We start from the raw sequence: 10,892 nt of genomic DNA, 5'->3' as shown, positions 1-10,892 counted from the left end.
AATTCGACTTGCTGCGACCGTAGTGCTATTAAAAACAACATCTGTTACCCTTTTGTTACACGTGTCACTGTTAATTATACCCAGCCTACCACCGCGACTAAAATGTTTATTGACGGGGGCGCAACTGTTAATTTTCTTAATACCACTGCCCAGGACACACTACTAAATGTCACATATGGTTCTTTTCCAAGCATACTGGCTAATGATTCTGAGCGGATCATCCGCACTCGTGGTACTCTACCAGGACTGGGTCTCACTTATCTCGACCCTATTTTTAAGCAACCTCTTATATCGCAGAATAGGCTTGAAGATCATGGCTTTGAACTGAATTTTCTATCCTCGAGTCCAGCTTGCGAGCTGTCATATAAAACCTAATCTATACACATCCCTAGATGTAACGGAGGCTACCATGTATCGTATGACACTCTTCAGACACTCTCTCCCCATCTTCGTCAAACAAAGTCCCCTACCCAGCTCCCAGCCCAGGCCCGCTCCAACCAAACTAAAACGGTTTCTTCACAGCCTGGCCCACCTTCGCATCCTCCTGTCTCTACTACTCAGATCACGGTCAAGGCGCTAACACTAATGTGACATCCCCGCCCTACTTACTCCGACTCTTACTCCGACTCCTACCCCACCTGCTGCTACTACTCAAACATATGATGAGTATCATCGGAATAAAAGTCACCGCAGCAGAAAAACCACTCTACGTATGGCGGCGATAGAAAATGTAACACTCACGCACCCACCACCTCTCGGCGTCACTTGCGAGGCATGGATGCTAAATCGCCAGCATTGGCGACAGGCCATGGAGTTTCTCGACTATTCCCCGACTATCGATGTCTGCGTTTCCACTACAAATGCTCAAGTCCCTTGAATTGCTGGACCTGAAGGGGGGATTGTAAATTGTTACTCAAAAGTCGATTACATCAATCTCACATCCAACGCAACGTATACATCATCCTAAACACGGCCTGTACCTTCTTATGACATGGTAAACACGCTGTGGATAAACCTTCTTGTGTGTATGCCCTAGTGGCATTAATTGGTCCTCTTCGTTCAGCAGTAACTTCATACGCACAACTTCAGACGGCGATAATCTATGCATGGGGGTTTTTCGTTTCTGGCGGCGATGTTGCAACTATGTGTTTTCTTCTTCTTTTTTTCTTTTCCTTTTTACATTAACAAAAATATGGTTGCACTTCCACCAGGTGAAACGAGTTTCGACGACGACGATGACGACAATTCATCAAGCGGTACTGTGTGGACACTAGTGGCGGTAAAGAATCGACCGATTCATGCCCATGTGTGGTCTGACAAAAAAAAGTGAAACTGGCATTTGTTCGCGCATACGCAGACGACTGCTACAGTGGAACCAGCGTCACGTTCGCAAAGCTGGACAAGGCGATTGACAAACTAGCGTCGGGGACGAGTGCCATTGTACGACTCATCTTCACAAACGGACCGGACGAGTACCGAACGCCGTCGTGGGCAACGACGAAAAAACGCGAGGATGAGACAAATGACTGGAGTCATCCAAAGATGATGGAGATGGCATCAGAGCTCTTCGGAAAACTGACGCTGCATTTGCGCGATGAAAATCGATGCTGCCTACTACAGCTCGGGTTTGGCTATTGGAGCGAATTCCATGTGTCTGGAACTACAATGAAACCGGACGTAAACTTCCCGAGCGTTAAACAAGTGGACACGCTCTTTGATATCGTCAAGGCCAACCGTGGCCCGCTATAGGTTGCGGTCAGCGTGGGCGTGGGCGACAAGAAGGGTGTGCTCAGTGACAGTTTTCGAACCAAGTCGACAATCGGTATTTTCTACGACTCGTTCATGAAGACCAAAGGTATCGAGTCGGCATATGAGACGAGCCTGTACAACGGATGCAAGTACAACGAGCGCGTGTATACAATGAAAGGTGGGGAGTTCTCAAACGGCGAGGGTAAATTGGAGGCAATTATGGACACGACCAAATTGCTGATGAAAGCGCGCGCCATGCACTACATTCTACCTAACGGAACATCAGGCATCATGTCGTCCAGCAGCTCCAAGGTCCCGGAACTGTCCGAGTACATGAGATATCGTCTCAAGGTAACGGCTGCAAGCAAAAACACTGACTAAGGTCCAGGAACTGTCCGAATACATGGGATATCGTCTCAAGGTAACGGCTGCAAGCAAAAACGTTGACGGGTACACTCGGCTCACAGTGTCAAACGTGGGCATTGCACCGACCCTGTACGATCTGAATATGTAACCTTTGAGCCGAGCCTGGGAAATCTGAAACCGGGGGAGAGCCGATACGTGTACGGGAAGATTGTCGTAGTCGACAATACACAGTTCCAGGCCGAGGGTGCTCGGTATCTGGAAAAAGTGCCACTGATGTAAGTTCCGGTAGAGGCATCCTAATTTGTACCAGCGGTACAGACGTTATGGGACCTAATTTGTACCAGCGGCACAGACTCGAACGGTACCACTGTTCAAAAGGTCCTGAGATACCGTTCGAGTCTACGCGGTAGAGGCGTTTTGGGACCGAATTTGTACCAGCGGTACAGACTCGAACGGTACCACTGTTCAAAAGGTCTGGGACCAGAGGTCCAAGAAAAAATCGAAAATTTCGGATGTAGCATTTGGATAATTCGTAGTACCAATTCAATCGTCCAGATGAGTTCCCGTGTAATCCCCAAATGCCCCCCCAATGTCGAGAGTGTGCCGTTTGTAGACGAGAATGGTGACACTATCGACATTCATATCGTAGGTGACGGGAGACGTGAAACTACATACTTCAAGGCCGTCGATATAGCCATGCTCGTCGGGGCATCAAGAGCACAAGTTATCACCGATGCACTTGACGTCAACAATTGTGTGCGAATCGGGAAAGCAATCAACGACCCGGTATACATCAAATTTGCCGGACTCATACAGTACATTGTCTCTTCACGCAAGGCCCGAGGCACGCAGTACGGGATTTGGATCCGCAAGATTTTGTTTGCGTTTACTATAAACGACCATCATACGATTGTTGAACTAGCCCAACCGTCCCTAGCAACCGTCTCGCCTGATCTTACGATTAGTTACCCGACAGGTATATACCTGTTGGACGTTGGTACCGTGGGCAGTTTACGAAACAAGCTCACTGAACCGACGGATGCTGCCGACGATGATGTGGTACTCAAATTTGGCATGTCAAACACAAATCTGTTCAGACGCATGCAAGAGCACGACTTCCCGAACGCGTCCCGACTGGTCATGTGCTGTATGCCGCCTGAACTCGCTGGGAAAGCCGAGAAGGAAATTCACATGTACATGAACAATATGCACATCGTAAAGCCATTTGCTTATGAGAAGCAAAGCGAGCTCGTGTCTGTACCGAGGAACAAGCTCGACTTGATCACGAACAGCGTACGGAAAATTGGTGTTGAACGCGGGGGTGAAAATGCCAAGGTCAATACGACACACGAAATTGAAAAGATCAACTTGCACTTGAACTTTTCAAAGGAAAAGCTTGAGAAGGCCGAGGTCGACTTGCAGACAATTGCAAAGCAGTTAGACGCACAGTTATATGACAAGGATCGTCAATTGTCAACACTTACCACTCGGATTGCCGAAAAGGAACGTCAGCTTATCGAGAAAGACTAGCAAATTGTCAAACTTACAGACAGACTTGCGGATGCAAACGATAAATTTCTCAAGCTGGCTGTCCCAGCCAACGTTCGCAAGCGTCTCCGTGAGAATTAGTCCACCAAACAAAAATTAATAGAAGAAGAAAAAACAAATATAATGCCCAACGCTTCAAGCCTAGTTGTTCATTATCGTTAAAAAAAAAAGAGAAATCAAACGTCAGTTGGAAATCATTATAACTGTTGTAACGACGCTATAATGCAAACCATTAGCAGGGACACAGCTGAACGAATGACTGTTGTATACATGCCCGCCGAACTTGCCTCCGAGGCCGAGGAGGTAGTGAAGGACTTCTTCCACGAGCTCCACGACACCATGCCGTTGAGTATTACCGACATTGCGAAGGAGATGGGGAGCGTGAATGTGTCTCACATCATCGAGACTCTCAAGCTAAACCTCGAGCATACATCCGATATGATGAAAACTTTGGAAGAAAACAAGGTGACATTGAAAGAAAAAATTGCAATGTTGAAGGACGAGAAGGTGATCTTGAAGGAGGAGAATGCGCGTCTTTCACAACGTCTGAATCTGATTTCTGAACGTCATGACGAAGATCAACACAAGCATGCTGAGGAATTGAGAGAGATCAGAACTAAGCTTGATCTAGCCAACGTACAGATTATGAAGCTGTGTATGACAGCGCCGATGCGCAAACGCTTGCGACTGGACTAGTTCATATCCTAAACTGTGTACTCGTATATGAGCGAATAAAAAATAGCCTGCGGGCTAAAAACGATCGAAATTTGAAAAGATTTTTTTTTTTGAAAGGAGAGCCGCGTCTTGGTCGCATTATGACGATTCTAATTAATATAGCGGTTGTCCTGACAATCATTGTCGTGTACGGCTTCATATACATGGTCATGCCAGCCGATTCGTTCGGTTTTACAAGCAAACTTGATCCATTCTATTTTAGTATGACCACGTACTCGTCTGTGGGATACGGCGACTACAGTCCCAAAACGAACGTCGCGAAGCTATTAGTCATGTCGCAGCAGTTTATCATTGCAGCCGAGTTGATATCACTGCTCACTGGAAGCGGCTCGATCATCTTAAAATCCATTTCGGGGATGAAGGACTCGTTCATGAAAAAGAGCTTCGGTAAGGTAAAATCGCTACTGACGTCGAAACGCAAGTCAAAGGCTCTAAAGAATGGTAGGAGTGGGACGATACAAAAGCCAGATACTCCTAAATATCAAAAGTCATATGGTGGTGCACGCGGCCGAGTATCAATGTCAAGAGGAATATTCTCGAGAGGTAGGAAGGGTCAAAAGTCAGGTGATAATGGATCTGGTGCACGCGGCCGAGGATCAATGTCAAGAGGAATATTCTCCAGAGGTAAGGGATTGAAGTTAACGAGCGGAGGTGCACGCCGCTCAATCTTGTAGTTTTGGTGTATGCAATGCATGCGGGAATACCAATGGTACTACATGGGGGACTTATGCGAGGCTTTTCCAGCCGCTGTTTGTGTCGAACCAAATCTCGGTCGCCAGCGACTTGTTCTTCGACACGTCGGACGACGACACGTCCTCGTACTCGAATATCCAAATCGGCTTCTTCCCTGCGGCCACCTCGTGGAACACTTCCGTGTCGCCCCACTGGATCGACTCTTCGCATATGAACCCTACGAAATTGTCCTGCACCGTCTTATCCTTGCGAATCAGATCGGCAACGTTCTTGAACAAAGGCCCAAGTCCCGTGGCGACGGCGACCTCCCCCAATTTTTGGGTATAGTCGATTTGGTCAGCGTCACTTTCCCCTGATTTTTCAATGTTGTCAAACTCCACATATTGAAACCCCCTTTCTCTGAGTTTTTGCATGCGCTTCGTCATGCCAGAAATTAGCTGGGGCCACTTGTCAAACTTAAGCCACGTTTCCCCATCCCAACATTCGTAACCGCCGACTTGTCGTCGCGCCAATCCTCCCAGCTTCTGGCCGATATGTATCCCGCCACGAGGAACCCCTTGGCCTTGTACTTTGCCACCTCGCTTGCGCTATCGTCTCCGTCCAGCATCACAATGGACCCCGCGCCATCCGATGGCATGGGGATGTACATGATCGTGGATGCGCTGAGACCCCGGATCGAGGACGTCGTTGACGACCCCCCTACAACAGCGGTGGCCGCCGTTTTGGGTTTGCACGTGCACGGTTTACAAGCCCTGGTTTTACCCACCCTGGTTTTGTTATCTGCCATTGGAACATTCCGTCGCGAACGTCTCTGGATATATAGCACGGCACATATCACACATACTAATACTGTGACTATGAATACGGCAATGTGGGTTTTGGACAAGAGCATTTTTTGTAGTTGCGAAAAAAACTTTTGCGAAATAAACATGGTGGGGAATTTTTATTATTATAGCTGGCGCAGTTTTCGATTCCAAGATCCTTGATTTTTGCCTTGCCCCTGTAATCGTCTAGCACGTCCACCGCGTACTCGAGGTCCATTTTTGTTTCCTCCACATCTCGAGCCAGTTCCTTGATCTTGTCGTCGACAATCGTCCGATACCTCTTGTGCCGCCAGGACCTCGTTGCGGTCTACGCGTTTTTCACTGTTCCGCAGTTTCTGGATTTGCGATGCCGAGAGGTGCTGCTCGCTTCTTCGAGGACGGTGGATCGGTGACATGTTTTAGGGTTAAGGGTTTACTTGTGTGTTTATTTGAACCGCAAAAAAAAGAAGAAATAAAAAAATACCGGCGAAATGTGAGGCAAACCTCAAATTGTCACGAAAAAAAAACAACAACAAAAATGAGCGACGGAAGTATCAGCGTGGGAGCCCAGCACGGGCCCGGGAACAGGGGGCGTAACAATATTAGTCTAGGCAACAAGGCCGGGTTTACTGGACAGCACCGCGATGCCATTGCCATTGGGTACGGGGCCGGGCACCGCGACCAGGGCGACACGAGCATTGCCATTGGACGGTTCGCGGGCTCGACGTCGCGGCACGCCCACACGATTGTGGTTAATGCAACGGGAAAGGCCATGAACACGCAGCACACGAATGCCACGTTAATTGGGCCCGTAAACGAAACGACACCGGATCCCAAGCTGCAGCTGCTCGCGTACGATCTGGATACGGTGCTCGTGGTATCACGTCCGCCCGATTTGGGTATTGTGGGCGTGAAATCCAACTCTAAATCTAATTATAATTCTGATTCTAATTCTGAATCTAATGGTGAATCTAATTTGGTGCGACAATCGTCGTCACTGAGCTTTCAACTGGCCACGGGCGCGATGTCGACCGTAACCCTGCCACGCATGGGCGACCCAGGGTCCCAGGGTCCCAGGGGCGCATGTGTTGACCAGATCGTCAAAGCGCCCGACAGACGGACAGCGTGGTCCACGATCTGGGTCCGTTCAAGGGCCCAAAGGGTCAGGTGGGCTCGGGCGTGGCCAATGTCCGCGTAGAGGGCGACATGTTGCAGATGGACCTTGCGGAGGGTACGCGCCAAATCCAACTGGGTACGTTGATGAAAGCAGACGCTGATGATGACAGTACCGAATTGGCGCCCATTAGCGTACGCGAGCACACGGGCCATGTTGAGCTCCAGATGTCGGACGCGCGCACGGTAGTCGCCGGCAGCAAAACGTTCACCGGAACCCCGGGCCCTCAAGGAAGTACGGGGCCGCGCGGCGAAAAGGGCGCCGAGGGCGTGGGTGTGAGCGGTGTGGTGCTTGACCAGAACGCGGATACCGTCACGGTGTCGTACACGGACGGCACCGAACGCGCCACCAAGGGTATTCGGGGCCCAAAGGGGCTGGACGGGCTCCACTTTGAGCTTCTGGCCGTCACGCCGCGGGGCATGTTCGAGATACATCTTGGGGTGCGGCAACCCAGTGCGGGTGGGAGAACCCCCAAACAGCCCGTCAAGTTCGAGGTCGGCAGTGTGTACGAGTACACAAACAGCGGTGAAACGTCGTTGGCCAAGGGCCATACCGGTCCCCGTGGGCTGGGTATCAAGGGTATCGTGTATTGCAGCGAAACCAAGAGTCTCCAACTAACCCTGAACACGCAAACCGTGATTGAGATCCCGTACTTTGTGGGGGTCGACGGCAAAATTGGGTCCGATGCCATTGATCTCGACGAGCCCGTGGCGGGGCCCGCGGGGCCAGAAGGTCCAGAGGGTCCACGGGGCACGGACGGCGGGCTGGATATGCAGCACACCACGCCGTACGTGGGTGACGGGGACTACGTGCTGTGGAACGGCAACACGTTTGCCAATAGTCTCGTAGCCCAGCTGCTAAATACCGCACCCCAAAATGTACCGAGCAACGGGACGCCCAGTGTGTACATGGGCGCGTACGTGGGCAACGACGGCACGTCCACGGGGTCGGTGGGACTCGGCGAGAGCGCGGGAGCCATGCAACAGGGCGTGCACGCCGTGGCCGTGGCCGCCGGATCGTTGTCGCAGGGACAGTACGCGATGGCCATTGGCCTGGATGCCGGCGGTGAGAGGCAGGGCACGGGTGCGGTGGTCGTGGGCGTGGCGGCCGGCGCCACTACCCAGGGCGACTACGCCGTGGCCATGGGGTACAAGGCCGGCAACGTGGACCAGGGTGCACGGGCCGTGGCCGTGGGGGACATGGTCGGGATGCATAACCAGCTCGGTGGCGCGATCACGCTGGGTGCGGGTGCGGGGTACGTGCAGCAGGGGGCCAAGTCCATAGTCGCTGGCGCGGGGTGCCTATGCCAACCAACTCGGTCCAGCTCGGGTCCACCACCCTGCTGCCCGTGCATGCAAACACGACGTTTCTGCCGTACTAAATGCGCAACGACCAGCGCGGCGCGCGCATGTTTTACCACCCCCAAACGCATGAGATCACACACGCGGGGTGTGCGAGCATGGACGTTAGGCTGGACGTGGCGGACGAGCTCATCGACCGTCTGCTGCGTGTACCGATCCGGAAAGGGAACAACGCGATGCGGCTCGGACTGGGCATGGACGAGCTCGGAGAGGTGGCGCCCGAGTTTATGGTGGAGAACGGAGTCAACTGGGATATGGTGCGTGACACGCTTGAGACGCGTATCGAGCAGCAGTATCGCCGCTGCCGCGATCTAGTTTTAGTGTAACCAAAATTCCTGATTGTAATTTTACACTGAAACTGAATAAAACACACATACACACATACACACACATGCACACACATACACATATACACACATACATGCATACACACACATACACATACACATACACATACATACACATATACATACACACAAAAAAACTAACGGTACTGTAGGAACTGCGCGTACCCGTCACGGCACGGCTGGTAACCAGAGGCCCGTTCATGTCCATAAACTTGACACTGCTGGAGCTCGGCACGGCGGTGGGGCAGGGGGGCTGGGTCGCGACCGGGGGGGTGGGAGCACACGGACTTTAGCAGGTAGTAGTTAACTGCCGGGGGAATGGTTGGGCAGACGGTGGGGCAGGCCGTGGGGCAGGGTGGGCTCTTGATAACAATAAAGTTGCCACAGTCGCCATCGACGGTGGTGGGGTTACATGCAGTTGATGGACACGGCATGATTTGCAATTGTCTTAAGTTGTTTATTTACTTTTGGGAAACTTTTTTTTTTTACCACCGACGGAACGAATACAAAAAAAAATGCATAACGGTTTTTTTGATTTTTTTTTTCACCTATTTTTTATTATCCAGCCTAAAGTTTTCGATTCTCCGTTTCTCAATCAGGCGATCGTACTCTGACTCGCTCATGTACTCGTACACCGCCGCGCTCGGTCTGAGCCGCATCATACTCGAGAGGCCGTGGGTCATGTTTTCGTGCGAGTAGCTCGCCTCGCCCGTCTGTTTTTTGTTTGCATTTGTGTTTGTGTTCATGTTAGAATTCGTGTACACGACCGGCCACCGCAAGTCGTGGCCGCGTTCCTGCTTGCTCCCCGTGATTGAAAAGTCAAACGAAATGGTGGTAAAGTCCTGGCCCGGATTGCTCAGCGACAACAACATCGACGGGTCCCGTGTTAGTGACGGGTACAGGTCAATCACCGTGTTGAACCGTCGCTGGCCAATATAGTGCGGGTGCTTGGGGTCCCTGATCTCTACCGGGTACCCGTTCTTGGCCGGGATACACGCCACAATCTTGATCTTAAACTTTTGGTTCTTCAGGATCCGCGACTCGACAAAGGCGCAGATGTTCTTGTAGCCCGGCAGCTTATTAGTGTATACGACGTCAGCACGTCCACGAGCTCCAGGTGCAGCGCCACCTCGTCAATGTACCCCACCGTAGTATCGTGGAACCCCATCTGGACATTGACGTCCAGTTCCTCGAGCAGGCCCTCGAACCGCGACATTTTATATATATAAACAAAATCAAACAAAAAGAAAATGAAAAATATACCCAAAGTATAGGGATAGTCTCGCTTTTTTCTTCTAAAAATATGCCCAAACTGCTTCTTCTTCTTTTTTTTTTGCCTTGTTTCGTTCGAGTGCCAGATATCACCCCGATGCCGCGATCAGGCCCTCGAACCGCGACATTTTTATTATTATTAACAAAATCAAACAAAAAGGTCCAGACATCCCTTTTCTTCCTTTTGTTCAACTGTACAAACCCGGATTTCGATATGTCCACTTAACATCCGGCTATATATAAAAACAAAAATCCATCACGTAAAAAGATCTCGTAATGTGGAAAGTCGGGAATTCAAAGGTGCGGCTGGGTAGTAGTGCCGGATCAGTACGTCAGGGGTCCTCCGTCGTCGCACTAGGTGACTCGGCCGGTATGACCGACCAACAGGATAACGGCGTGGCTATTGGTACCGAAGCCGGTTATGATAACCAGGGTGAACAAGCCATTGCCATTGGGACACGGGCCGGCCGCGAAAATCAGCACGACAATACGATTGTACTTAACGCGTACAGCAGCGCCCTCAACACCCAGCAATCAAACTCGCTGTGCGTAAATCCCGTCCGCGAGTCCACCGATGCGGGCAACCTTGTCCGTTACAACGAGTCTACATCCGAGATGGTCCATGCGCCGATTGATACGGTTGTCGACGGTAAAAGTCTTGTTGTGTCCGGCACTGATTCTAAAATCGACGCGTTTGTGTTCCAATCTCTCGTTGATGCGTTGATCTCAGACCACATATCGACAGGTGACGTGGTCGAGGTTTTCGGCCGCGAGGTCGCGGGTGACGGATGCATGCATGTAAGAATGTAAGAATGTTTGTTTGTATGTATGTATGTATGTATAT

At 50.9% G+C, this 10,892-nt stretch overlaps 12 protein-coding genes across 12 annotated transcripts; 8 read left to right on the top strand and 4 right to left on the bottom strand.

Annotated features, from left to right (window-relative positions):
- Nucleotides 1–1,192: 1,192 nt before the first annotated feature.
- Nucleotides 1,193–1,749, top strand: SARC_06547 (hypothetical protein; the record flags this gene model as incomplete). Its single annotated transcript, XM_014299549.1, has 2 exons — nucleotides 1,193–1,256; nucleotides 1,358–1,749. 2 exons carry the CDS (start codon nucleotides 1,193–1,195, stop codon nucleotides 1,747–1,749), a joined length of 456 nt encoding a protein of 151 aa, XP_014155024.1.
- A 93-nt stretch (nucleotides 1,750–1,842) lies between these two features.
- Nucleotides 1,843–2,130, top strand: SARC_06546 (hypothetical protein; the record flags this gene model as incomplete). Its single annotated transcript, XM_014299548.1, has 1 exon — nucleotides 1,843–2,130. One exon carries the CDS (start codon nucleotides 1,843–1,845, stop codon nucleotides 2,128–2,130), a length of 288 nt encoding a protein of 95 aa, XP_014155023.1.
- Nucleotides 2,131–2,670: 540 nt separating this feature from the next.
- SARC_06545 (hypothetical protein) lies at nucleotides 2,671–3,645 on the top strand (the record flags this gene model as incomplete). The annotated part of the gene is made up of 1 exon (XM_014299547.1): nucleotides 2,671–3,645. One exon carries the CDS (start codon nucleotides 2,671–2,673, stop codon nucleotides 3,643–3,645), a length of 975 nt encoding a protein of 324 aa, XP_014155022.1.
- A 240-nt stretch (nucleotides 3,646–3,885) lies between these two features.
- On the top strand, nucleotides 3,886–4,359 carry SARC_06544 (hypothetical protein; the record flags this gene model as incomplete). The annotated part of the gene is made up of 1 exon (XM_014299546.1): nucleotides 3,886–4,359. One exon carries the CDS (start codon nucleotides 3,886–3,888, stop codon nucleotides 4,357–4,359), a length of 474 nt encoding a protein of 157 aa, XP_014155021.1.
- Nucleotides 4,360–4,601: 242 nt separating this feature from the next.
- SARC_06543 (hypothetical protein) lies at nucleotides 4,602–5,072 on the top strand (the record flags this gene model as incomplete). The annotated part of the gene is made up of 1 exon (XM_014299545.1): nucleotides 4,602–5,072. The coding sequence occupies one exon, from the start codon at nucleotides 4,602–4,604 to the stop codon at nucleotides 5,070–5,072; it is 471 nt and encodes a 156-aa protein (XP_014155020.1).
- Nucleotides 5,073–5,123: 51 nt separating this feature from the next.
- Nucleotides 5,124–5,516, bottom strand: SARC_06542 (hypothetical protein; the record flags this gene model as incomplete). The annotated part of the gene is made up of 1 exon (XM_014299544.1): nucleotides 5,124–5,516. The coding sequence occupies one exon, from the start codon at nucleotides 5,514–5,516 to the stop codon at nucleotides 5,124–5,126; it is 393 nt and encodes a 130-aa protein (XP_014155019.1).
- An 8-nt stretch (nucleotides 5,517–5,524) lies between these two features.
- Nucleotides 5,525–5,878, bottom strand: SARC_06541 (hypothetical protein; the record flags this gene model as incomplete). Its single annotated transcript, XM_014299543.1, has 1 exon — nucleotides 5,525–5,878. One exon carries the CDS (start codon nucleotides 5,876–5,878, stop codon nucleotides 5,525–5,527), a length of 354 nt encoding a protein of 117 aa, XP_014155018.1.
- Nucleotides 5,879–6,040: 162 nt separating this feature from the next.
- On the bottom strand, nucleotides 6,041–6,310 carry SARC_06540 (hypothetical protein; the record flags this gene model as incomplete). Its single annotated transcript, XM_014299542.1, has 1 exon — nucleotides 6,041–6,310. The coding sequence occupies one exon, from the start codon at nucleotides 6,308–6,310 to the stop codon at nucleotides 6,041–6,043; it is 270 nt and encodes an 89-aa protein (XP_014155017.1).
- A 122-nt stretch (nucleotides 6,311–6,432) lies between these two features.
- On the top strand, nucleotides 6,433–7,092 carry SARC_06539 (hypothetical protein; the record flags this gene model as incomplete). Its single annotated transcript, XM_014299541.1, has 1 exon — nucleotides 6,433–7,092. One exon carries the CDS (start codon nucleotides 6,433–6,435, stop codon nucleotides 7,090–7,092), a length of 660 nt encoding a protein of 219 aa, XP_014155016.1.
- An 8-nt stretch (nucleotides 7,093–7,100) lies between these two features.
- Nucleotides 7,101–8,744, top strand: SARC_06538 (hypothetical protein; the record flags this gene model as incomplete). The annotated part of the gene is made up of 1 exon (XM_014299540.1): nucleotides 7,101–8,744. The coding sequence occupies one exon, from the start codon at nucleotides 7,101–7,103 to the stop codon at nucleotides 8,742–8,744; it is 1,644 nt and encodes a 547-aa protein (XP_014155015.1).
- Nucleotides 8,745–9,324: 580 nt separating this feature from the next.
- Nucleotides 9,325–9,992, bottom strand: SARC_06537 (hypothetical protein; the record flags this gene model as incomplete). The annotated part of the gene is made up of 2 exons (XM_014299539.1): nucleotides 9,325–9,852; nucleotides 9,885–9,992. The coding sequence occupies 2 exons, from the start codon at nucleotides 9,990–9,992 to the stop codon at nucleotides 9,325–9,327; spliced, it is 636 nt and encodes a 211-aa protein (XP_014155014.1).
- Nucleotides 9,993–10,324: 332 nt separating this feature from the next.
- Nucleotides 10,325–10,858, top strand: SARC_06536 (hypothetical protein; the record flags this gene model as incomplete). Its single annotated transcript, XM_014299538.1, has 1 exon — nucleotides 10,325–10,858. The coding sequence occupies one exon, from the start codon at nucleotides 10,325–10,327 to the stop codon at nucleotides 10,856–10,858; it is 534 nt and encodes a 177-aa protein (XP_014155013.1).
- Between the last annotated feature and the right edge of the window lie 34 nt (nucleotides 10,859–10,892).

Source organism: Sphaeroforma arctica (assembly GCF_001186125.1).
Source record: "Sphaeroforma arctica JP610 unplaced genomic scaffold supercont1.471, whole genome shotgun sequence".
Taxonomy (NCBI): domain Eukaryota; class Ichthyosporea; order Ichthyophonida; genus Sphaeroforma; species Sphaeroforma arctica.
This window is presented reverse-complemented; position numbering and strand designations above follow the sequence as displayed.